Source organism: Blennius ocellaris, assembly GCF_963422515.1.
Source record: "Blennius ocellaris genome assembly, chromosome: 12".
NCBI lineage: Eukaryota > Metazoa > Chordata > Actinopteri > Blenniiformes > Blenniidae > Blennius > Blennius ocellaris.
The window spans coordinates 9,639,985-9,663,881 of record NC_137661.1 but is presented as its reverse complement, the minus strand read 5'-3'; the positions used below and the strand labels follow the sequence as shown (position 1 = coordinate 9,663,881).

The 23,897-nt window shown below is 40.6% G+C and overlaps 1 protein-coding gene across 1 annotated transcript in view; it reads left to right on the top strand.

The window, feature by feature from the left end:
- cachd1 (cache domain containing 1) overlaps positions 1–23,897 on the top strand; it is an 83,225-nt gene that overhangs the window by 18,196 nt on the left and 41,132 nt on the right. Inside the window, exons 2-3 of the mRNA XM_080506563.1 lie at positions 11,254–11,316; positions 16,772–16,920. Of these exons, the coding sequence (XP_080362689.1) occupies positions 11,254–11,316; positions 16,772–16,920 (212 nt within the window). The remainder of the gene's footprint in view (positions 1–11,253; positions 11,317–16,771; positions 16,921–23,897) is intronic.

Here is a 23,897-nt window from a genome sequence, read left to right as displayed (position 1 = left end):
TCCTTTCTGCAAAGAGACCCCCCCCTCTATTAATCAGTGCATGTAACTGCCCTAAGAGTACATGAACTTGAACAAAGCTCCCCGTCTATAGAGGGACGTTCTAACAGTGGCCAGACATGAGCTCACATCGTGCTCAGAAACCCGAGAAGTCGACCACCCCAGGAACATTTTTTCCCTCCATGTCCTTTATTCTTTATCTCTTTACCATCTCTCCCTCCTCTTCCACTGTCTGTCTGCTTTTATTTCCACAGCTACTCCCTCATATTCACTTATCTCTGGCACATGTATTATCAGTTTATTTATTCTTAAGAATCCATTCATCTTTATTCAATTTGACTGAGGAGTAGTTGAGTTTATGTTGGGGCAAATGAAATAAAAAATTATATATATATACTTCCCCATCTGATAGCGACAATGCGAGAGATTTCTCCACACAGTGACTGGCACAATCTCAAGTATGCCTAGAGGTTGCATAGAGAAGGTCCCCAGAGCTGCGTCCACTGTGCAGGAATGTGAAGATAATCCAGGATCGTTTGTGCAGACGGTGCGGACGCCACATCTGAGCATCCCTCGGCTGTTTTGGCAGGAAGCATATATTAAAGTTTTGAATTTTATTAATGCAGTTTGATGAGGTGTTATTTTTCCCCGCAGCTTGTCAGTCACAGCACATACCAGCTACATACCTTTTGTCTTTGCTCTCATATCACCAAGTCCATCTTCTAGAGCCGTGACGAGAAATCTGACCCTGTCGAGTTGTACCACCAGGGTGTGACTGAGACTTGTGGTGCCAGAGGCTACAGGCCCCCCCGGCTTCAGACTGAAGGCGGCTAAAACTCCAGTCCAGTGGCTTCGATGTCCTGCACATTTCGCTCGGCTGACATGAGCTGATTTCACTGAGCTTTTTCAGAAAGAGGAATTTGTTCGTTTTCTTTTGTTCTGGGAGGAATTTCAACTACAAAAGTGGAACATAACACTAATGCGATTAAGTATATAGTGTATTTTTTCTTTTCTTTTGGAATTGTTTTGTTTTTGACAGATAGGAAAACCCTAACTAAATAATCAATTTATTAAAGTCCAGCAGAGTCCATTTAGAAAAACAAAAACAGATATATCTAAAATAAATAAGACCAGCAGTGCAGTTCATTGGATGAATTTACTCCAGGAAACCACATTCATTGTTTGGGAGGATTTGAGTAATGCATGTGCACAGGACAAATGCCCATAACCTCAGAAAAAGTATTAGAAACTGTTTATCTGTGGGAGAGTGTAGTTTCAACTATTTCATTCATAAAATGCTGCTGTCGTAAGTCGTGGATAGAAAGAAAAACATGTGGCAGCACCATCCAGAATGCAGGTATTCAGGCTCCCTGTAGTGCCCGTGTGGGACCTGGTGGAGTAATCTAGTGAAATAAATTACTTAAAGCATCGAGTATGTTTACCCAGCTTGTGTTCAAGCATGAATCTGCCTCGTTTTCGCTGCACTTTCATGTATTGTGAAGAAAAAAACATTTTTTTTCCCGCCATAATAATTTCTCAACATCAGTCCCCGCAATAAAGCAGCAAACAAAATGTGTTCTCTTAAAAAAAAAACAATATTGTCAGTATCAGTGTTCATTCTTAAGAGTTTGAATGGACCCGAGTTTCAGCGGGTAAATCCACACTGGGCACCCTGTAGCAGCAAGTTGGTTTTGTTCTCGTAAACCTTTTGGTCACATAAGAGCAGCACACAACTTACTTTAGTTCTTAACTAATTCACTCAATCCCCGTTCATTTAAACATTGATGAATTTGAATGTACAACTGCACAGTTGTTCATCTTTTCAGCTGTTACCCTGCTGTGGGTTTCAGCCTCGGCTATGTTATGTGAACACAAACACCATCATTTATGGGCCTTTTGATATGGAGAAGCATTCAGAGCCCCTATAAATACACAGAATTTTCTCATTATGGTGCATTCCTTTGTTGAACTAATTTGACCGCAGTGTGTGGTGAGGTTTTTTTTTTTTTTTTTTCTCATTCTCTATTGCTCCCAGATTTTATCACCCTAATGGAGGTGCTCAGGTATGCAGCTTTGATCAGTCTTTGGAACATTTTCACATTGGTTTCACTTTAGCAGCAAGTTGTTACTCTCACAATGCACTTCTGCAAATATCGACGGCTTGTATTGCAGCTTTCAGGTCGAAATCTAGAAGAAGTAAGTCAGAATATCCATTTCTTGTCCCTAAGATTGTGGAATTTGAGTCAGACTTAAACCTTTATGTAACTTTTATTGAAACATGACACACAAAAAAAAGAGATGTTCCCAGTAGGAATTAGGTCATAAAGTTATATGTCCAATTAGTCAAACATGAATAACCTGTGCTATGACTATGTCCCCAGGAGATTTTAATGGATCAGTTCCTGAGACATAAAAGTCTGTGTGAAAGACATGTGCCCAGTTCTTTTTGACATGTGTATTTGACATCAGCTTTCACAGACACACCCGATAGTTAGTTCAAAGAGGAGGAACGTGAATAATGTCTGTTAGAACATCATTCAAACTCTTGAGCACTGTTTGTACACAAGGCATTTTTGGAATGAGTGCCTCTCTATTTTGCGCCTGCCGTCTTCACTTACTTTTCCACCCACAGTTTACATTATGTGAAGCCGAGTACCCATAGCCCTCATTTCATTGTTTCTGAGCACACAGTGATAGACAAAAGGAGGGGGAAAAAATCCTCATTTGCATCGACTCAGATGCCAGATTTTGTGTTTCAAGGAGTCAAAGTGCTCATTTTTTGTCGCCAATCTACAGTTCAGATGGTTCATTACCATACTTTGTCCTGCAAATGAAGGGTACTCTATTAAATACACAACAAGTAGGTGCCATCTTGTGTGGACACAGAGGACAATATGTCTCCGGTACTCATGCTGACTGTTTTCCACAGGTTTAGTTTGTTGAATAAGAAATGCATGCATCTTTAACCTGCACTGGGATGAGACGTGTGCAACTGAGATGCATGAAAATACAGCTAATATCAAACCTTTTTGGTTGACGACGCCTAAATAGTGAACAAAGGTTGCAGTATAAAAGACACACTTGCTTTTATTTACTGATTCCTCAGTAATAAAGAGAAAATACTTTTAATTTTTCAGGTTTGACCTTTTTATTCATGGTCAGAGTTTTATGGTTCTTAAGCCTGGCTTCAGCGCGGACGTAATTCTCTCAAATTGAAGTTCTGGCGTCCTGCTTTTCTGTTTTCTGCTTTCATTAGACCCCGCCCCACTTTGCCACACTTCTCTCAACACCCCCTTTACTCCCTTCTTCTCTACTCCACCCTCCATTCCCTCTCTCTCTCTTTTTTTTTTTCTCCTCACATGTGGAAAGCATTATATCCTGTCTGGTGGAGACGGAGAGCAAACATCCCAGGCTGAGGCTGAGAGCCTCTTGGGAAGTAGTAGGGGGCGGTGGGAATGCTGTTCAGGATCTACATGGTGCTGAGTCTCTTTCTCTCTCTCTCTCTCTCTCCCCCCCCCCCCCCCCCCCCCCCCCCCCCCCCCCCCCCCCCCCCCTGCTTTGCTGTTTGGACAAAAGAGTGTGCCGTTATTCCACAACCGCAGCACTTGGTAGCTGAAAAGCGCCACTCTCCCACCACACTCGGCGGGTGAACACCCTGGCTGAAGGAGGTGGAGGTAAAAGTCCAGTTACAGTTTGTTGTAGTGCACATACTGGTCTCGTTGCACGCCGGTCATATTTTTGTGTGCATTAAACTGTCACTTGGAGTTGCGTGGTAGACTCATTTCTGTCATTTAAAGATGTACTTGTATATGGACTTTTTTTTCTTTTCTTTCGTGGTTTGCAGGATTTGTTCAGCTGAGCTCATCTTAAAAGCATTTACAAATCATTGAATTTCACCCTCATAAATCTCAGAGAAAACTGAAATACAATGACTAAGTTCAGGACAAAATACAGAATAAAAATGCAAGAATTTACTTGTTTACTTCTCATTGGGGAGAAAAAACATGCATGATATCAAAGTTGTATACAAACTAAGAGCAAAAGTTGTCATTTTTACTTTTAAGCAATGAAGAATAAAATGTAAGTAAATAAATGAATACAACACTGGTGCTTTACGATAAAAAATTTTAAATGTCATCAACTATGAAGACTGAATTCAGCGTCTTGGGTAGAAAATAATTGAAAACCATTGTTGTGATACTCTTTTCTCCCTTTTCTCCCCAAGTTGTTCCATAATGAAAAACCATTATATGTGGCGTCAGACTGGATGGCGTATGTTGAACAGGTTCCCAGTTTTCACTTTGCGTCGCCAAGGCTGGATTCTCTGTCAGTGAAGCGAAACCACCACCACACCCTTACTGCTCGGGGTCCACTAAGGGGCAATTTGTCCAATTGAATTTTAGCAGTGGACAGTGGAAAATATATATTAAAAAAAGCTTCAAGCTTTAAAGTGTGATGATACCAACACACAGTGTTGAACTTTGCCTAAAAAAACAAAAACCTGTTTTATCCATCAGGGTTATACTATTGCAACCAAATCAGGCTTTTATGAAGGTATAAAGGCTGGAATTCATTTTTGCACATGGCAGCTTTTCCTGTCCTTTTTGACTTTCCTATCTGGCCACAACCACCACAAATACACTTAATACTTATACCTCTGCAAGATTAAAAATGGTGTAAAGTCATTCTGAATCACTGTAGTGAAGCCACACACACACACACACACGTGTAGATACAGAAATGCTCCACCAACACTGTGTGGGCTTCAGCTTTGTCTCGATTAGTTTGTTACTTAGATTAAAGCAAATTAAATTGACCCCCAGCACCCTATAAATGCAGGAGTGAGCAGCTGGCATACACTGACAACCACTCATTTAATTAGCCTACATGGTTCACTCAGTTGAAATAGAGACGCACTCAATCAGCAAGGGTTCAGTTTCTCTTTGGCCTTTTTTTTTTTTTTTTGTTTGTTTATGAACATCTCAGTTTGTTTTTAAAGGCAGATGCTACTTAGTTCAATATTCACTTTGGTTTTAAATTTGGTTTGGTTGCTCTAGTTTTTTGGTTCTCTGACGGTTTTGTGCTGTGTGTTGTTCCCCACCTGGGTGCTCATTCTCTTGGGTCAGCTGGACATGGAATCAAAACCCCAAAATACAGAAAAGCAAGACAATGTTGAAAATGTTAAAACAAAGAGTTCCTTCACCCCCCCCTTTTTTTTTTTATTCTGTGACTTTTTTTGCACTGGTAGACTCTGTTTTTGATGTATTATTCATAGAGAAGTATTGATTGCTGCTGGTCAGAAGCTTTCTTATATGTTTTCAGTGGTGCTCAATAGACACACATAAATGGTATGGTCATTGCCTTTTTCTTTTGAAAAATTGTATATTTGCATGCAGAGAAATTGTGTAATTAATTCAAAGACAGTCACGGTATTTGGTTTTCATTCTTATTTTGTGCATAAGTCTATAAGCATAAATCGTATCATAAGTCCATGTACAGAATTTAATTAGCTTTTTTTCCTTTAACTGAGGTGTAGTTTTGTTTGTTATAATTGACCATGAAAAACATCAAATATATTCTGTAAACAGGCCTTGTTATTGCAACAGGCATATTCTTACAGAAAAAGAATAAATGAAAAGAACTTCACTTCTTCCTCTGTTGTTCCTGTATGTGTGGTATGGAGCCATAAACTGCAGGTGTAATTATTTCAGCTCTTGTTTCGAGTGTATTGCAAAAAATAAACAAACTGTGCTCCCATTCTCCCTCTTTTCTTTTCCTCTCCCCAGTGCCTGTTCCCCGACTCTGCTTTGTGGCAGTGAGAGGGAAAAAATTGAGATGGTGGGCGAGGTTGGGAATGAAGACATGGCAAGGGTCTAGGGGAGAAAAAAAAAGAAGCAACACACACACATGCACATCAGAGATGGAGCTCTAATGCTGCATCCTTGGCTTCCAGCCCCTTTGTAGTGCAATGAGCACAGAGTTGACTGGGGGCAGGGAGGGAGAGAAGAAAAACTATGGGGGTATAAAGTACTGATGGAAGGAGGGAGCTTGAGCTGTATACCAGAAACATGGAGGAAGCAGCAGTTTCTGTCCCTTGGGCTTTTGGCTTTTATCTGTCAGTTGTGTGGAAACCAATCTCTGACTCCCTACAGCTTCAGTGCAGCAACAGCTTCGAGTGTGTCTGTGTGAGACCACGTCCACAACATCCATAGACATTTCTGACAATGATTTAAACGGTGCACGAGCCACACATGCAAATGTTGTTTTTACCCGGAGCACGCGCATTTCGTCGATTCACAGCTGGCACAGAGACACTGGGGCGCCTCACCCAAGGGGAGTTCACAGTTTTACCCTCCGGTATGTTCACAGATGAACCCAGGACTATTGAAGAAAGTGTGTGTGTGTGTGTGTGTGTGTGTGTGTGTGTGTGTGTGTGTGTGTGTGTGTGTGTGTGTGTGTGTGTGTGTGTGTGTGTGTGTGTGTGTGTGTGTGTGTGTGTGTGTGTGTGTGTGTGTGTGTGTGTGTGTGTGTGTGTGTGTGTGTGTGTGTGTGCGCGCGCGCAGGCTCTCCAGCCCAACATCAAATTAGCGTAGCTTACAGCTCTGCTCCTGCCTTTGAAGTTTGGTGAATTGCTAATCAGCGTATTCCCAATTCAGGACGACCTCCACTTCCTCTGCTCTCACTCCCCACCTTCCTCCTTTCTTTCTTCCTCTCCCTCCTATCACCTGCTTCCTATTTGCCCTTCTATTGTTGCCCTGCATGTTAATGCCTGTTCTTTCTGTTTGTTTCCCTTTAAACAAAACTTTACTGGAATGGCTGTCGCCGTCTCTGTCCTGTGGCTGGTGTCCTCAGTCATCTGTCAGGATTTTATTCACTGCTCCACCGAGAACAAAAGACTCACTTTTAAGGAGAAGAGCCTCTTAGGAGATTTTATGGCCTCCCAAAGAGAGCCTGACGGAAGAGCTGAAGTGGCAGGCCCAATTAAATAGATGCTGTATACATGGATGTTTCCCCATATCCTAACAGTTGACACAAATGGCTGTAACAGGACTGAAGACGAGGGACGAGCCACGAGGAAAAAAAGATGAACAAAACAGACGAATATCATTTGTCCACTTTTGTGTAAGTCTGCGATGGACTAACTCCACCTGTCCTCGGAACTGCAACGCTTATTTGTTAAGGAGGCTGCAGTCACATGTTTTGCACGTCCTCAACCAATTGTGTCCCTTAACATCAAATATACCACAGGGACATAAAATTAATGCCACTTAACTTTGTAACTCACAGTTTGAGCTTTGAATGAGCTTCAGTCATTCCTGCAAACCACTCGACTGTTGTCAGGATTAGCCCGGAGGTGGATGGATTTAAAAACTGGCCTAATGAGACAAAGGCTGGAGCTCTGTGATCAATGGACAGCAGTTTGAATGCATTTCTCCAGAGCTTAGTTTTTAGAAAGCTGGCTTTTTAGATCCATTGCCCTTTTAAGGTGTGCATTTTACTGTGATCCTTTTCAATCTGTGCAGACAAAACTACATTTTAAAGGTCTTTAAAGAGCTAACTTGTGTGTTTGTAAGTGTGTGTCCTTCACTTTTCAGGCATTGATACTGCTACAGCCTGGTTTTATTCCATTTGTTTAGAAATATGGGCATTCTGTTGCAGTCTCAAATTTTGTTGCAATGTTCTTAAAAAATAGCTTAATCCTTGCAGATCCCAAGCAAACTCATGATTTTCTGTTGGGGAGAACCACTCCTTGACTTCCTTGAGTACACGTTACTGAAGTTTTGTTATCAATTACTTTATTAACCATAAAAGGAGGTTTTTAACAACAGATACTTTTGGTAAATGACAAAGAAAACTATGAAATATGACCAAGAAATTAAGTTTCAACCCAAAAACCAAATAAGCATTCAACACTAACCATTCACAATATGGTAAGTGTTGGCTCAATTACAGAGCTGAATGAATACGCCAGTTTGTATATGTATACAAAAATTTTATAAAATGTACAACATAGTAGCACAGGCAGAAACAGAGGGTTTCATACACTGGTTAAATGAAAATATACACCATGTTTTAATTTTATGTTCAACATGTTATCTTTAACAATATGTTAAATGTATATTGCATGTCAGTAAATGTTATTTTTGCTGTGGTATTTGTGTTAAATGTTTGTATAAGGATAATCATTTCTAGGTTGAACCTGGTTTTAAATGGAGATCATGCAAACACTTGTTAACAATGTATTGCATGTTTCTATGGTAATCTTATTAAATATTGCCACTAGTATATTGTCATTTTTTTATGTGTTCTATTCAAATAGGTTGTCTTGCATGATTTCCTTTAAAAAATATACAAACAGAAATGTGCAATAACTTACATCATCAAAGGTTAATTCTATCACTTTATTTATATGATGAGTTCTTGTTCAAGTTTAATCTGCTGTAAATCGATGGGACTTCTCAACTTTATTTTCATTATGTCAAGACTCACCCAGAATAAATACAGCAAAATACAGACGGTTTGCTAAGAGACTGTTGCAAGGTGCTTGTGTGTCTGCCTATGTGTCAGTGTTTGATTATGGGTCATGGGAGGCCACGGGCCCATGGTGGCCCGGGCCTCTCAGGTTTCAGAGCTGAGCATTCCTCTCCTGCCGCTCCATAGCTGTGAAAACCACAAAGCAGCTCCAACAACAAACACTTAAGGCACTGGGGGAACGACGACTAACCTGTTGCTTATCAACAAGAGGACCTTTATCTCTCCTCAGGATTTCTTTCCGTTTTTTTCTACAATTGGCAGCTCGACAGAAAGATGTGATATTTCTTTGCAGTGCACCTCCCCGCCCCCACTTATTGGTGCCGCTTGAAGGTTTACAAGCACATGATTCTTGCAAAGTAGTGGCAGCCCTGCTGATGTGTGCTTGTTCATGCTTCGTGTTTGCTTTTTTTCCTCTGAGAAGGGCGTGGAACACTAGACTGTCTGGGCATGGTTTTACACTTTGCAAATAACTTTTCAGTGAAATATGCAGCTGTGTGTCACTTGTGTGTGTTTCTTTATAATTCAATATAGGAATGGAATACAATACAATAGAAATACTTTCTTAATACCAGAGGGAAATTCTTGAAACCAATGGTGGCAGCTGCCAGCTCGGTGGTCAGAGCAGCATCTGGGAGCAAATTGGGATTCAGTGTTTTGCTGTGGGACACTTCAGTAAGTTGACACGGGGAGATGTGGAAACACACCTTCCGATTGAGAGTCAACCACTCTACCAACTGAGTCACTTCTGAATAATCGGTGATGCAGGGATCCCGAAATGCCTACATTTTTTACCGGACACTGGTCCAGTAATCATGCAATTTTACTGGACCGAATTAAAGTTTGATGAAAATCGTGTTGTTGTTTTTTAATATGAGGCTGTAATGAAATGTACGAATGTAGGCATGTATTCTCTCAAAATGAAGCTACTCTTCATTGTTTTGATGTCAGCGCTGTTCTCCTCAGAGAGCTGGCGTTTTATAACGGTGACGTCTGGCGACAGAGCGCCGCCTCACTGTACAACGGCTTTGCAAACATCCACGTCGGTGCTTTGCGGTACTTTGAGCATAAAATACGTCTTAACAGCGGACATGTTGTCATGAAAAGTTGGATAGCCGCAATGCTACTTCCGTAGCCTCCTCGCTGGCTGCAAACTGTGGAATGGATTTCCTGACTCATTACTCCGCCTCCGTTCAGGAAATCCATTCCACATTTTGCAGAGTAGCAGAAATTCGAAGATGAGACCAGTTTTATGAGGATGTTAACTGGACCAAGGGCATTTTTATCGGTAATGGCCAACTGTCCGCTGTATTTCGCGGTCACTGTGACGTTGGTTACAGCAATCAAGCCTTAACAACTAAACTCAGGTTCTACTCATGATAAGAAAGGTATAGTGATTTGCAGTGTGTTTCCCTGTTATGATGTAAAATTGACAAACTTGACGAGCTCTGAAAGGGGTATAGCAAAAAAGAGAGCAATTGATCTACAGTGAGTTATATTTGGATTAGTAGTAAGTATGCTGCATTGTGGATAGTACCTCTGGTAAGTAGATAACAACGTGTGTGGACAGGCTGCTAGAAATAGCAACTTTATAGAAACCAGGCAATTTAAGGCTTTGCCTGCTGTGGCACAGCTTACTGTCAAAACACCTGCCTACCTGCTGCTTCAGCACAAACATTAGCTTTACAATGTTTGTCGCCACCGCACACTGTAATACTGCTGCTCTCCTTTAAAATAACAGTGTTAATAAGAGAGTAAGTATGTCTCAGTGATGCTATTCAGAGTTATATGTGTTTGTGAATGCTTGCATGTTAATGCAGGTTCAAGTTCATGCAGCTCTTAAAGATATTTTTGTGGAGCCCTTTTCATACCAGAACTTCTTTTCTCAAAGCCTCAATGCACCACAGCACTTCATATTCATTTAACAATATAAATCAAGAACTATTAAATGTTTCAGCATGGATTAAAATTTAACATTGTGCATTGTTCCAGTTGCCCTCCAAAATTTGGTGACATTATATTTAAGCCCTTGTTAATAATCACGAAGCACAGCTTTCCATTAGCCATTAAGTTCAGTCCAATGTGTTATGTAGGATAGGATGTTTATGTAAACTGGATCGTACAACAATAACAAGTCACATTTATGATAGCTTGGCTGGCTACACACTTACATCAGTCAAAATGTACAACACTGTTCCAGGACCTGGTCACTGACCCTGCATAGACTGTAGCAATTGATGAATTTATGACTGTCCACTGCACTTGGCAAATAAAAATATCTGCTATTATGAGGGTCCACATGTGTACATTTCAATGCGGGATTCATCTGTGACTTGCATTAAGATACTTTGTCCATCTTGCTTGTACTCCCATTAGTGATGGCAGGCTTAATGTCATTGATGACAAACAGGTGCAAATCTGAGGAATCTAATAAAAATGACTCGTGCATAAAAGGCTGCAAATGATCAAACAATTTATTAGCCATATGTTGATGAAGTTGTAGTTTGCTTGCTAAACTGTGTTGGGGGAAAATGACCTTTTGTAACCAGCTTGTAACATTTGTGTACGAGTTTGTGAAGATATAACGAATCCAACTTGTTAATCACATTAGGCCCCTGAAGCTAAATCTTGTGTGATGGTTTGAGTTATTGGGATTCAACTCCTCAGCATTCATCCTGATCTAACCTGGCTTTCTCTGCTTTGCTTGGTTCCCTCTCTCTGCAGAGGATTTTCAACTCGTTTGTGTACACCGAGAAGACATCAAACGGGGAGACAGAAGTGCAGCAGGTGAGTAACAAAGGCTTCTCCTGTCGTGTGTGTGTGTGTGTGTGTGTGTGTGTGTGTGTGTGTGTGTGTGTGTGTGTGTGTGTGTGTGTGTGTGTGTGTGTGTGTGTGTGTGTGTGTGTGTGTGTGTGTGTGTGTGTGTGTGTGTGTGTGTGTGTGTGTGTGTGTGTGTGTGTGTGTGTGTGTGTGCGTGTGCGTGCGTGCGCGCGTGCGCGCGCGCGTGCGCGCGCGCGTGCGCGCGCGCGTGCGCGCACATGCGCCAGCCATCAGAGGAAAAAGGGGGTTTATTAAAATTCTATGGCTGCTGTCTCATTGGCTTTGAAGTTCTCTGTCTGTTTTCACATTTGTCTGTGCTCCATCTCTTTCTCTCTCTCGCTCTCTCTGCTAACAATATGAGTGCAGACAGGCAGAATAAGGAGGCTCGAAGGGGAGATGAACAGAGCTCAGCCACAACATTTGCTTCAAATGACCCCCTTCCATCCACAAGTCAGGGTTTATGTGTGCCATTTTGCTCCCATATTGAAAAACCATGCACGGAATCTGTGGCATCCTGTGTCAAGTTAAACACGACAGTGTATGGGGCGTGCATGCGTGTGTGTTTTGCGTGTTTATTTGCAGTCCTGTGCCAGAGATCTTGGTAGAGTGACAGTAAACACCAGACTGGTAAACAGCCACGAGCAAGAACAGACAGGTTGATGTTTGTTTGCATTTCTCCTGTGACCATGTTTTTGTGTGTGTGTGTGTGTGTGCACTGGTGTATCCATCTGTGTCAGTGACTGGATGTGTGTGAAAAATAAATAGCCTCTCTCACCTTGCAGGTACTCACTATTCCAGAGACAGCCAAAATTGGCCTGAACGTGTTGTTATCGTCTTAAATATACCTAACTCAAATAGTTTTCACTCAGCTTCGAGTGCCTCTTACAGCGGAGTACATTATTTTTTTTTATAAACAGATTCACAATTACAGTAATTTTACTGACAATACTTGAAGGATTTCAGGGTCTTCAGTCACTTAAATTCAGTTTTAAGCTGCAAATCTTGCATCATTATCTTTGAAGCATAGATTGTAACCATGAACCTCCCGAGGCATGCTTCAACTCAACTGATTGACAGCTTTGGCATTGCTGTCGTCTCTGTCCTCTATGGGAAATGGGGCTGTGTCCCTAAGCCAATTCAATTAGGAGGATATGTGCAGAAAAAAAGACTGAAAGTAGTGGAGAGGATAGGGGAGCCAAAAGCTTTTTTGACAAATTTCTCCTGTAAAAATTATTATTATTAATTAATTATTCAGACACTCGGGCATCTGTTTCTCCCAAGTAACGGAGCCTCCATTCTGTGTCTGCCTGCGTTTGTCGTGACTATTGTTTCACTCTCGGTGACATAAGCTGTCAGAGTGCCTATTATTAATTAAAGCTCCCGACGCTTTTAATGCTGCACAGATAAGATACTCCCTTTCTAGTTATGGTTTTAGGAGTGATTTGTTCTGCTCCTTTGTACACGGAGAACTCCATGTATTCTCGGATTAGTTTCCTAAAACCACTTGATCTAAGTTCGCCTACCTCAGCTACACCACCACAAAACATCTTAACACATCAGAGATGCTGACAGGCCATCTCAGGGCCAACGCACAGGGGGAGCGGGACGGCATCACGAACTTTACCGTGCAATTCAAAGCTCTATACACACCTCGGTTGCAAACAAGTTTGAACACTGTGAATGTCAAAGTATTCTCTATGGTTAAACCTTAGTTATACCGCCTTTTAAAATATACCAGATAATTAATTATATAGTTAGCAGCTTGAAGAGTCAATAACATTATGTTACCATATTCTGTTTTTTACAGAATAAAATCTGAAAAATTTGTTTTATTAATAAAAAAATGGACTGGCATGCATAAACAACAACAATGTAGTGTGCTGAAATAATGTCCCAATTATGACGACTGGTGATTTTTGTTAAATCATTTGAATGGCCTTGTACTAGTGGGAGATATTCCTACGTTTCTCTGGCAACTGGTAATATTCTGGACTCATGGAAATGCACAGCTTTAGCTCCAACATTATAAGGTCATTCAAGCAGAGTAAAAGATACGCATGCTCACGTTTCCACACGAGAGCTGAAGTTTGCCCATTCTTGGATCAACATCCTCCCTGTTGGTCTCACCATAAACACCACTGCCACTGACTGTGGTTCAGCACTGGCAGGCACATCGTATAACCCCACAACACAAGTCTCCAGTGAGCACCAAGTCCTTTCCCTCCGCAGCCGAACCGGCCCACTGGGTGCTGCAAACTCTGCCAGCTGCTTACGCTGGGTCAAAGCACGGATAGAGCGGCCCAGTATTTTGGAGAGTGTGGTTAATCTGCAGAGCGCAGGTTGGTTTTGGCCTCATTGTGGCAGACTGTAACTGAAGCTTTAACTTGCACAGCCAGAAGTTTCTGGTTTCTCAAAAGTCACTCATTTAAAAGTGGAGCAGCAGTTTCTCTCTTCCTCTCCTCGCCCTCCCCCAGTTGTGGAAACACGGCTCAGTTGAACACTGGCCCATTTCACCTCGATTTAATACAAAGTTTGCTGCAGCTAATTGCCATTTGTGGGCAGTGCTTTGTGTGAAGAGGTCCAACGTTAGTGGGTTTAACTCTGTCCCTTTGTGAGCGTGGATGTATTTGTGTCTTTAGTGTGCGTGTGTGTGTGTGAGTGTGTGTGTGTGTGTGTGTGTTCCTTGTGGTGGAGTAGCAGTAATTTGGGGCTGTGCCTTGAGCCCCTGTTAAAACCTTAATAAGAACAGCAGCCGGCTGATTAGGTGTGCAAGTGGTCAGTGGGTCGCCGTACATTTTCCTGTTCCTGGCTTCTATCACACCCTTTTTGTAGGCAGTTGAAATCACAGGCTGTGAACAAAGGGGGTACAGTTACTGTGAAAATAAGCCCTTTTCTGTGTGCAACAAAATGAAAGGTATTCAGTCTTATCGTCTTTGCACAGGATTCAGTACATTTATATATTTTTAAATGACATTAAAAGCATTGCAAAAAAATGGCGAGGGGAATCTTGCTTATGTTTATTGTAACAACTTGATGTAATTATCTGTAATTAATTCAACTCTTTTCAAGTATTTTGGATCTTCATTTGAGGTCAGCAGGTAGGGGGAGTGATGAGCACCCACAGCGGGAATACAAGCATTTTATTTTGGTTAAAGCCCTCTTAAGTAGCATTTGCATGTTGTCTCTGTGCATGCACAAATTATCTGAGTCTGATAACATGCGAGGTTAAGTGACAAGTTTGAATTGACTGTAGATGAGTGTGTGGACGATCATCTGTCCCTGTGTGTTGGCCCCGCAATGAACTGGAGGTTCAGGGTACACCGTGCCCTTCATCCAATGACTAAAACTTGAAAGGGGAGAGAAGAAAATATGTAAATATGGCTGAGTTTTGCTAAACTGAGTTCAATGTGATTCAAATTATCACAATGTTTATGAATCAATAATAGTGATGGCTTTGTAGCTTTGTTTTGATTATTCAAATATATTTAGTTTCTTTATGAGGACCTCCCATAACGGAGTTAAAAAATGAGTAATCTGTTGTTTTTTTTCTTAAATATTTACGGAACAGTCACAGTTAATTACTCTCTTAAACATCGTGTATATAACCAAACATATGTTTGACTTTTTGATCATTCCTGTGGTCAGGTGTTAATTAAAAAAAAAACAAAAAAACATTGTAAATCATTATATATGCAGTGGAGATAAATTATAATATTGATAATGATGAATTTGATGGGTTTAGAATGGTTTAAGAAAAGAAAGGAAATTGAAAGTCACAGGGGATGACGAGGTACTTTCTCATATTCATGCACTCCATAAGTATTTCATACTTAAGGAGCTTAGTGAATAATATTGCAGTTGTCAGATTTTTTTTTTTTTAGGTCTCAGGATACATTGGTTATGAATGCCACACAGATCTTTTCAAGGCAGTTTGGCAAACAACACTGAGTTCACATCTCTGTTGTGAAAGGCTACTGGTGCGCTGGTTATTAATGTCCCCCAGGAGACGGCCACAGAGCTGGTTATTAGTTTTCTTAAAAGAGCTGGATCCCTTGTTTTAAAAGAGTGCTGTGATACGTGTGCTCAACCAGAACCTCGGCCTACAGAGAGAAAAAGACAAAGTATAATGTATGCTTGTTCGGACAGGAGGCAGCAGGAGGGGCTCCGATAAATACAACTGAATTAACTGCTGTTCCTAAATTTGTTCCAGCTTTTTTTTTGTGTGTGTTTTTCAAAGGTAAATTAGACCCTAAAACACAATGCCTGACTTGTTGGAGGACTTACTGATGTTTTCTGTCTTGATTTGAAACAAAAGTAACAATGAACAAATGGCTCTCAAGCAAAAACCAGAATACACATTTAATTAAAGAAACTTCACATTCATTGGAGACTGCAGTAGTTTTATATACTGTAAAACGTCTGTGATCCAGTTGAGTATTGACAAATATATACTACATCTTAGTGGCTATAAACAATATTATATCACTTCATTTTGTGACATCCTTATCAAATAATGACAAATGTAAAGATTTTGGCAGATTGTCTCCTGGACGTCAAGCATCCACCAGCTGGTCAGATTTAACAGAGATGCTTTTCATGTTTATTGCAGCTTGAAGTATCTGCATCTCGAGTATGGTTACATTTAGATCGCGTGGCGGCGTATTTCAGGCCTTCCATGAATCTCATAAAAGGCAAGAGTTAACGTGTAACAGTTTGCCTTGATCCGTCAAACTCTGTTTACATGGACACGTTTATTTAAACCCACACAGCCGCACCTCCCAAGTATTTTGGAGTGGTTTGGAGGAAGGGTCAACCTGAGTTTGCCCAGTGTTGTTTTTCCATATAAAACACGTTATGATGACATGGTACTAAATGTAGAAGTTATACTGTATATTTATCTTTCAAATCCAAATATGTTGCTCTGGAAATAAACCAATCTGAGAGGGGAAAAGCCATTTCAAAACAAAAAAGCTTTTGTTTTGTAGACTAATCACATTTGAGGTTGTTTTGATGATTTGGGTGCCTTTACATGCATTTAAATAACAAGGGATAGAGGAAATGTAGGAACGAAAACTTGATATGCTGGAACCTGTAAAAAAAGAAAATTATTTACTGAAATATACGCTTTTATTTAAGAAACTGTCGTGTATTTGCTAAAAATGTCAATAAAAATAGAGCACAGTTTGGCCTGATATGGTCAGAACAAAGTGCAAAACAAGAGCGGTCAATGGTATAAACGTCACCGCCGGCATTATGAAGTACAGTGTGACAAATTTGTATGGGAGTCATTTCTGAAGTTACAGTGCTGTGCAACACGTGTCTATCCTTGCTTTCTTCCAAGCTGTGAAAGACTGATACTGAGAGTTTTAATTAAAATGTTGTTGTTTTCATACTAAGATGTGTCTTGTTTTCCTTTGTGCAGCTGGCCAAAAAGATTCGGGAGAAATTTAACAGATATCTGGACGTGGTGAACAGGAACAAACAGGTTGTGGAGGCCTCGTACACGGCCCACCTCACTTCTCCGCTCACCGCAATACAGGACTGCTGCTCTATACCAACATCCATGATGGAGTGAGTAACCGTTTTGCACGCACTCGCTCATGCACGCACACTCGTGGTACCAAAGCCTCTGCAGGAGGTTCATTCATTCTCCATCTATAAATCCACCTCCCACTGTTAGCACCTGCACTCGACTCTACATACATTTACTTATGATTCAGCTGAAGAGACAAATCCTCATTTCTGCCTTGTTTAAACATGTTTTGATCATTCTTGGATTAGTTATAGTTGTCTATAAATCGCATCTTTTACAGCCCTGGGCAGTTCTGGCGTGCTCTCATACTTGGCAGCGTTTTAAACTCTACCCTCATTTCAGAAGCCATTAAAACTATAGTTGGTGCTTCACAGCATGGCATCTCAAGAATAATAACTTTTATTAGACTTGGAACCCAGAAGGATTCAGAGATGCTGGGCTTTCACAGTTAATATGCTTTATTGTAAAACCAAAGATATGATGGCTGTGTTGGCATCTTCGCAACTTCAGTAGAAATTTGATTTAGTCAAATCTTTAAAATTATACATCTTTCTGTTGCTTGATTCACTTTTTTGGTATTATGAATATAGCATAAAGCCATGGAGCAATTGTGTGTGTGAGATTGAATACGTCCGATTGGGAGGAGTCTTTTGCTAAGAGATTTTAAAATTGGCCCAGTCTGCGGAGTAGACCGGGCTTTTCAGCCAGCCACCAACTCCATCAGGCAACAACACAGTTCAAAGCTGAGCTCAGAAAAAAAAAGCGAGAGAGGGCTGCTTTCAGTTCTAATCTACAGAGCAGCAGCTGTCTCTACCCTTCATCTGCTCTCTCTCCACTTCTGTCTATCTCCCTCCCCTTTATCAGCCGATGTAACTAGTTACTGCTCTCTGAAGTTTTTGCACTGCAGACTTCACAGGCTGCAAGGTCACCTGTCTTTCCCCCTGCCGTGCAAAGGAGAGATAGGCTGTCTGGCTCAGGGCCACTGGCCACCTGTAGCCGAATCACAGCCATAGCATAATGTGCACACGTGCAACACTTCTTCACAGGCAAATATGTTATATGTATGTCTCAATATATTCAATTTTCTGCCTGGTTTATACTACAGATTCATAGTTTTTGAATGACATTAAAGTTAAAATAAAATTTTTTATAACACAATTGAAAAAAGGGAAGACAGTAGTTGAGTAAGATGTTGAAAATACCAAATCAAAGTGGAGTCGAGATCCTCAGTCAAAGAAAAAGAGGTGTTTGTGTGTTCATTATCTGACGTTTATACATAATCATGAAATACTTAATTATAATCTCCCTTTTTCATCACTTTGCCTGATCAGTTATCCAAATATCACCCCAGACAATTAATTTTAATAGATATGTTGATTGTGGAATGATTGAGGGCCTTCTGTTTTCTACTTACACACACAATAAATTAATATATGGTTTAATTTATGAAACATCTTGGGGGGTATTAAAACACTTAACTTTAATAAAGCATGTCCGTGGTTGAGCTAACCTTTAGAAAGACCCTCTACAGTTGTTTCTGTTGTTTTCACTTTTCTTGCTAAGCGAGTGGTTGACGCCTCTCACTACCAGACAACCAAGGGTCTAATATCATGCAACAACATGAAAAATAAAAGATAAGTTGTAGCTCCTTTACCTTTCTTCATGTACCCTCAACAATTGCATTTAGTTTATATTCTATTTTCTTTAAAAGTCTATGGTCTGAGTGGTTCTTTTAAATTTGAGACTTGGAGGATGAGTAAAACGTGCTTCAGTTGGGTGCTGACTGTCATTTGAGGCACTCAAATGTTGGATCTGCACTGATACTACAATTTTGATGTTAATTAACCTGTTTACAATACAAGCATAATCATAAATAGTACAAATTGAACTTCCTCCATGTTTACAGCCTGTCAAATGAAGAAGCTGAGCTCACCATCAATTGTGGAGAGTTTCATTGTTGTAAAACTTTCCTCTTCTTCTCACCAAAGCTAAATCCCTGGATTAGAAGACTAGTGCATTTACAGTCATTGTTTTTCTCTGCATCATCAGCATGTGGACATGCTCCTTGAACTTCAGACTGTGGTGGAAAAGCAGACCACGATATACACAGGGACATTTTCTTTGAAGAAAAGCAACTTGAAATTAATGTTCCAGGTGCTTTTGATTGGAATACAGCTAAATCTCCTGCAATGATGGGAAGAATTCCTCTCGGTACAGTTCAGAATAGAGGAGGTCAATTAACCTTTAGATATTGCACTCGAATCTTTCACAGATAAAAGATAAAACTCTAAAGTCTACAGTCCCTCTGAGAAATCACAGTTCAGCTTGTATTGAATGTTAATTACTTCCCAATTAAAGCAGAAACCATAGAAATTTATGGGGCTGAATGGATTCTTTCTAATGTCATGAAAGGAAAATGAAGTTATCAAAGTGTCAACTGTCCATCTGTTATCTGACCTGTGTGGGTTGTAAAAGAAATTCACACTGTCCTCTATCTCGGTGCATGCAAGCTGTTCACAAGGTGGCCCTGTGTCGAGACAGGACGTCAGCCCCGTGCTCTCCGCCTCAGTGTCCTTCACTTGTCTCGGGCATCAGCTGCTTTTTGGGGTCTCAGTCAGGTCAGCCAGTTTAGTGGAGGATCAGGTGGTTCACAGGGTGTCCATGTCTGTTTGCCGTCAGGCTGGCAGGCTAACGTTTCGCAGGAAGGCCACCGAGGGCAGTGCTTAGCAGTCAGTGGTATGCTTTAATCACTGCTCAGTCTCAATGGCCGCCTGGACCTGAAAATAGCAAATGTATGCGCCATAGGATTGCTCTCAGCGCCTTTGAGCCTTTATGTTTGTATTTTTAACACAAGATGTCCAGGTGCTTATTTCAACAGTTCATTTGTGAAAGTGAGAAGTGTGCTCTGGAACAACTGAGGTGGCACTCCACTCCATTGTCTCATTTCACTGTGGTTCGAAAAGAGACAAGCTGTAAATGGGCTGTGGGGAAGAAAAAGCCCCTAAAGCTGTTCATATCATATTAAAAAAAGATAGTTCTAATTGGGAAAAGAAGAAGTCTTAACACGACAAGGTTTTGCTGAAGACTGCTGCTGCCTCCAGACATGCCCATTACACAGCATAGCGCTAAACCTCTGTGCTTCAGTTTACCCAAACCTTACCTGGATTTAAACATGATTGGGCTTAGAGTTTGGTCATCACCCCATCCACTGGAAAAACACAGTTTCAGAAGTGGTGACAGGAACTTCACATGCTTGTACCAAATTGCATGGCAAACCATTAAAGATTGGCAGCTGTTGTGATTTAAGGTTCAGAATATCATTTAATCCAGTTCATTTTTATATAGAATGAGATCAACAGAGTCTGTACTCCTTCTTAAGATGCATATAGCAGTTCAGGGTTTGACACCTCATGATATTTGGTAATATTGAAGGCATTACATCATATTGCATTTTTAAATTATGTTGAAACCGTAATATCTTTTTATTTCAGTCTTGCCAAGCATCTATAACAAATTCTTATACCAGTAGTTATGTGTAGCCCAGGTACAGAAAATTAGATGCCTTTAATCAACCGTAAGGAAATCGAGGAGTTTCTCTTGTTGGCCTCTAGGTGGTAGTGTTGTGATCATTCCTCAGCCTTTTCTTCCCCAGAGAAAATGTACGCAAGTAGGATTTGATGTCAAGCCAAGCTGATTCGCCAGAATGACTACATCTGGTTAACGAGTATCTAGAGCCGAAAACATACAACTTCCATCATCTGCATGGATTTAGATCAATGCAGATATTACTATTGAGATTATATAATGTTTTGGGAATGAATACACTATCTTCAAATGTAATATGACAAGATTTATGTGTATCATTTATGCCTTGCCCAACAAATACCTCATATGACAAACCCTTGATGCAGAAAATGCATGAATGTCATTAGAGCTGCTGTCACATAATTTGGAATATGTCGCTCATAAATTACATATAAAGATTAAAGGTAACGTCGTGGTATTGCCGAGCTCCTGTTTCCCAAGAGGAATTCACACTATCTCAGCTCCTGGCAGATTTACAGTGTAGTTCAAGAGTATGCATTGCATTGATGAGAAGCTACTCAGACTTCAGATCAATCTGATCTTCTGGTCTTCTGAATGTTCACCGAGCAAGATGACAAAATCTCTGCATGCACATTGAAGTAGGGGATGGAAAAACACCAGACATGTTTGTGGAAGTGACCATAGCAGGTGTAAATGCTGAGCTCCTGTTAAAGTTGAATTGTACAATCAATGGAAGAAGATCCGTTTTGTGCTTAGAATTAGTTGAGGTGAATGAAATGGAGAGCAAAAATGTTACACCATATATGATTTACTATTTTCTGCCCCAGTGTCAGAAACTGGCTCTCTCTGTAGTGGTTGCTACTAGCAACACAAAGTTCAAACCCACTGCTGGCTGTGTGGCGGCCTGTGTGATATTGAGAAGTTGGTGCAACAATAGGAGCCAATTCTCAAGAGCATGCCGTGTCCAGAAACTTGAACACCATCCCTCGTTTATTTCACATTACGCCTTAACTTCTTAAGCCAACTGTTTGCACACAATGATTGTGATACAGAGGAGCTTCTCACCAACCAGCAGTTAATCCGTCAGGCCAGCTATGCTGCAGAAAGCCCAAGACAGAAGAGTTACCAGTTTCATCCACATAACATAAATAACATTTCATAACATAAATAGAGCCACTCTTGAGTGTCATGTGGTCAATAAAATACAAACACACCAGATTTAAATCCAGTTGAACCTTTTCAACACTCTCCCCTCAGAAACGAGTATTTTCCTGTTCTCAGGAATATGTTGTTCTGATTGATATTACAGACAATAAGGAGATCATCCGCAGCCAGATACATAAAAGGGCGTCTTCTGGCAGACCTCTTTCTCCAGCTATCATGTTTGTTGTTTCTTGGGGACCATTAGGAATCTGTTAGGACTCTGACAACAGTACGCTGGTCCATGGTAATTGTTATCAATGGGCTTTTTTTTTTTTTATTATAACCGTGTAGGACGGTTCATGTGTGAATTTAATTTACATGGTTCTTCTGCAGCAAGGTGCAATTTAATGTGATGGATTTTATGAAACCGTGAAAACACCCGAAAATGGCACTTACTACTTTCACAATATGCATTAGGGACTGGAGTTTTGTCTTTTTTTAAATTCTTAACAATTGAATTAAACTGGTTTCAACACTAAAATGAATGACAAGGTCTCGTTTCCCTCCAGAATGTAAGAGGGCATGGTGTTCTGTGGCTACTGGTGTGTTGAAATCACTGCAGAGTACCCTCCTTGTGGGAGTTATGATAACAATGCAAGGCATTCTTTCAATTCATTATTTATATGCATATTCAATTTACTTGTCATTTATATATTTATATATGCTTACCTGGTGAGTTCAGGGTTGTATTAAAAGCAATTATTCTGACCATATTAAGATGTCTCATCAGAATTGGAACCCCCCCCCTCGCCCCTCACCACACTCCTTGTCCTTCTCTTTCTCATATGTGCTTTGATGTGAAATTCAAAGCGGGTGCAAATGTATTTTTTTTTTTTTTTTTTTTTTTTTATCTGGCACACATTTTGCTGAGCATTCTGGCCACTCCTCCTATGCAGAGTGGGTTGAAGGAGAATAGTAATGACTGTGGCCTGATGGGACTCTAAATGAGTGTAGTTCAAATGCGGCCCGCACATCACAGGACCTGTCAGTCAAGCCCAAGCAGCTCCAGGTCTGCAGGCGGACCGAGCCAGCGAGTGTGCGGCATGTGTGCATATTCCTGTGTGCGCATGTATGTCTGTATGTTGCTGAGCCAGAGGAAGGGAGGCGGGGGTCTCGTTGGAGGGATGGAAGGATCAAAGCAGCCAGGCTTGGTGCACTGCAGAACAGCTTGCCTCTGTGCATATCCCGCCTTTTGTGGCTTGTGGAAACCAGGTTTTACCATTAAGACACACACACACACACACATGTAGCACATTTTAAAATAGCACTGCGTTCAGCTGCAGCCGAACACTAAAATACAAGACAGAGGAATGATGTGTGATGTTAGAACAATTGCCAACAAGTTGAAGATGTGCTGATTACAATGGGTGTCTCGCGTTTTCGTCACCTCTTTCACACTTTTGCGAGTGTGTATCCTCAAGGACAACACAAACATACTGATCCACTCTTCTTTTTCTTTTTTTTTCTTCTTGTTTTTCATCACACCACAGCTTCTTTTTGTGATCGGATAAAGAACTGGCCTCAGAGGGCACTCCGACAATACTGGGCCTTTACAAGTTCTGACATATACGAAGTTCTAATGTTAACTTCTCCTTTCAAATAAAAGTTCATTCTGATTGCAGATGAAACGAGCGAAATAACATGGATAATAGTTGCCATAATAATGAAATGAAAGAAAAATAAGGGTTGATATGAAATATATTTTTGTGATGCACAGTGATAAAGTATCTCACATTCAGCTGACCTTAATGTGTCAAACCAATTAGAAATGTATCTTTACATGAAGTCTTGACTTGTCTTGTACAAGTCAGTAAGGGAAGCGTCACTGTCTCTTTTAAATATTTGATCATCTTTTTTTTTCTTTCTTTCATTTTTCTTGATTTCACCTTGTTATTCTCACTGAGTCATCTTAAAGTCCTCATCTACTCAGGATTTAAACAAATATACATGAGACTGTCTACGTACTGCAGATACTCTGGCCCCCATAAGCATTTCTGTTGATGTGGGTAAGACTTGAAAGACTTAAAAGACTTGTTAAAATGGATTAAAACATCAGTGGAGTCTGAGTGCAAACACTTGTATTACAACCCATATCGTTTGTTTAGAGCATGGCTCAGTTGATTTAAATGCATAAATCAATTATCTTCAGTTTCACTGAAGTCACCCGATTCTTATTTCTCGTGTTCCCTTAAATGTCATGTTTGCAGTAAAAACTAAGCTTTGTTGTGTCATTGTGCAAAAGAGTGTAGTGGTGGCTCTCTTTTCC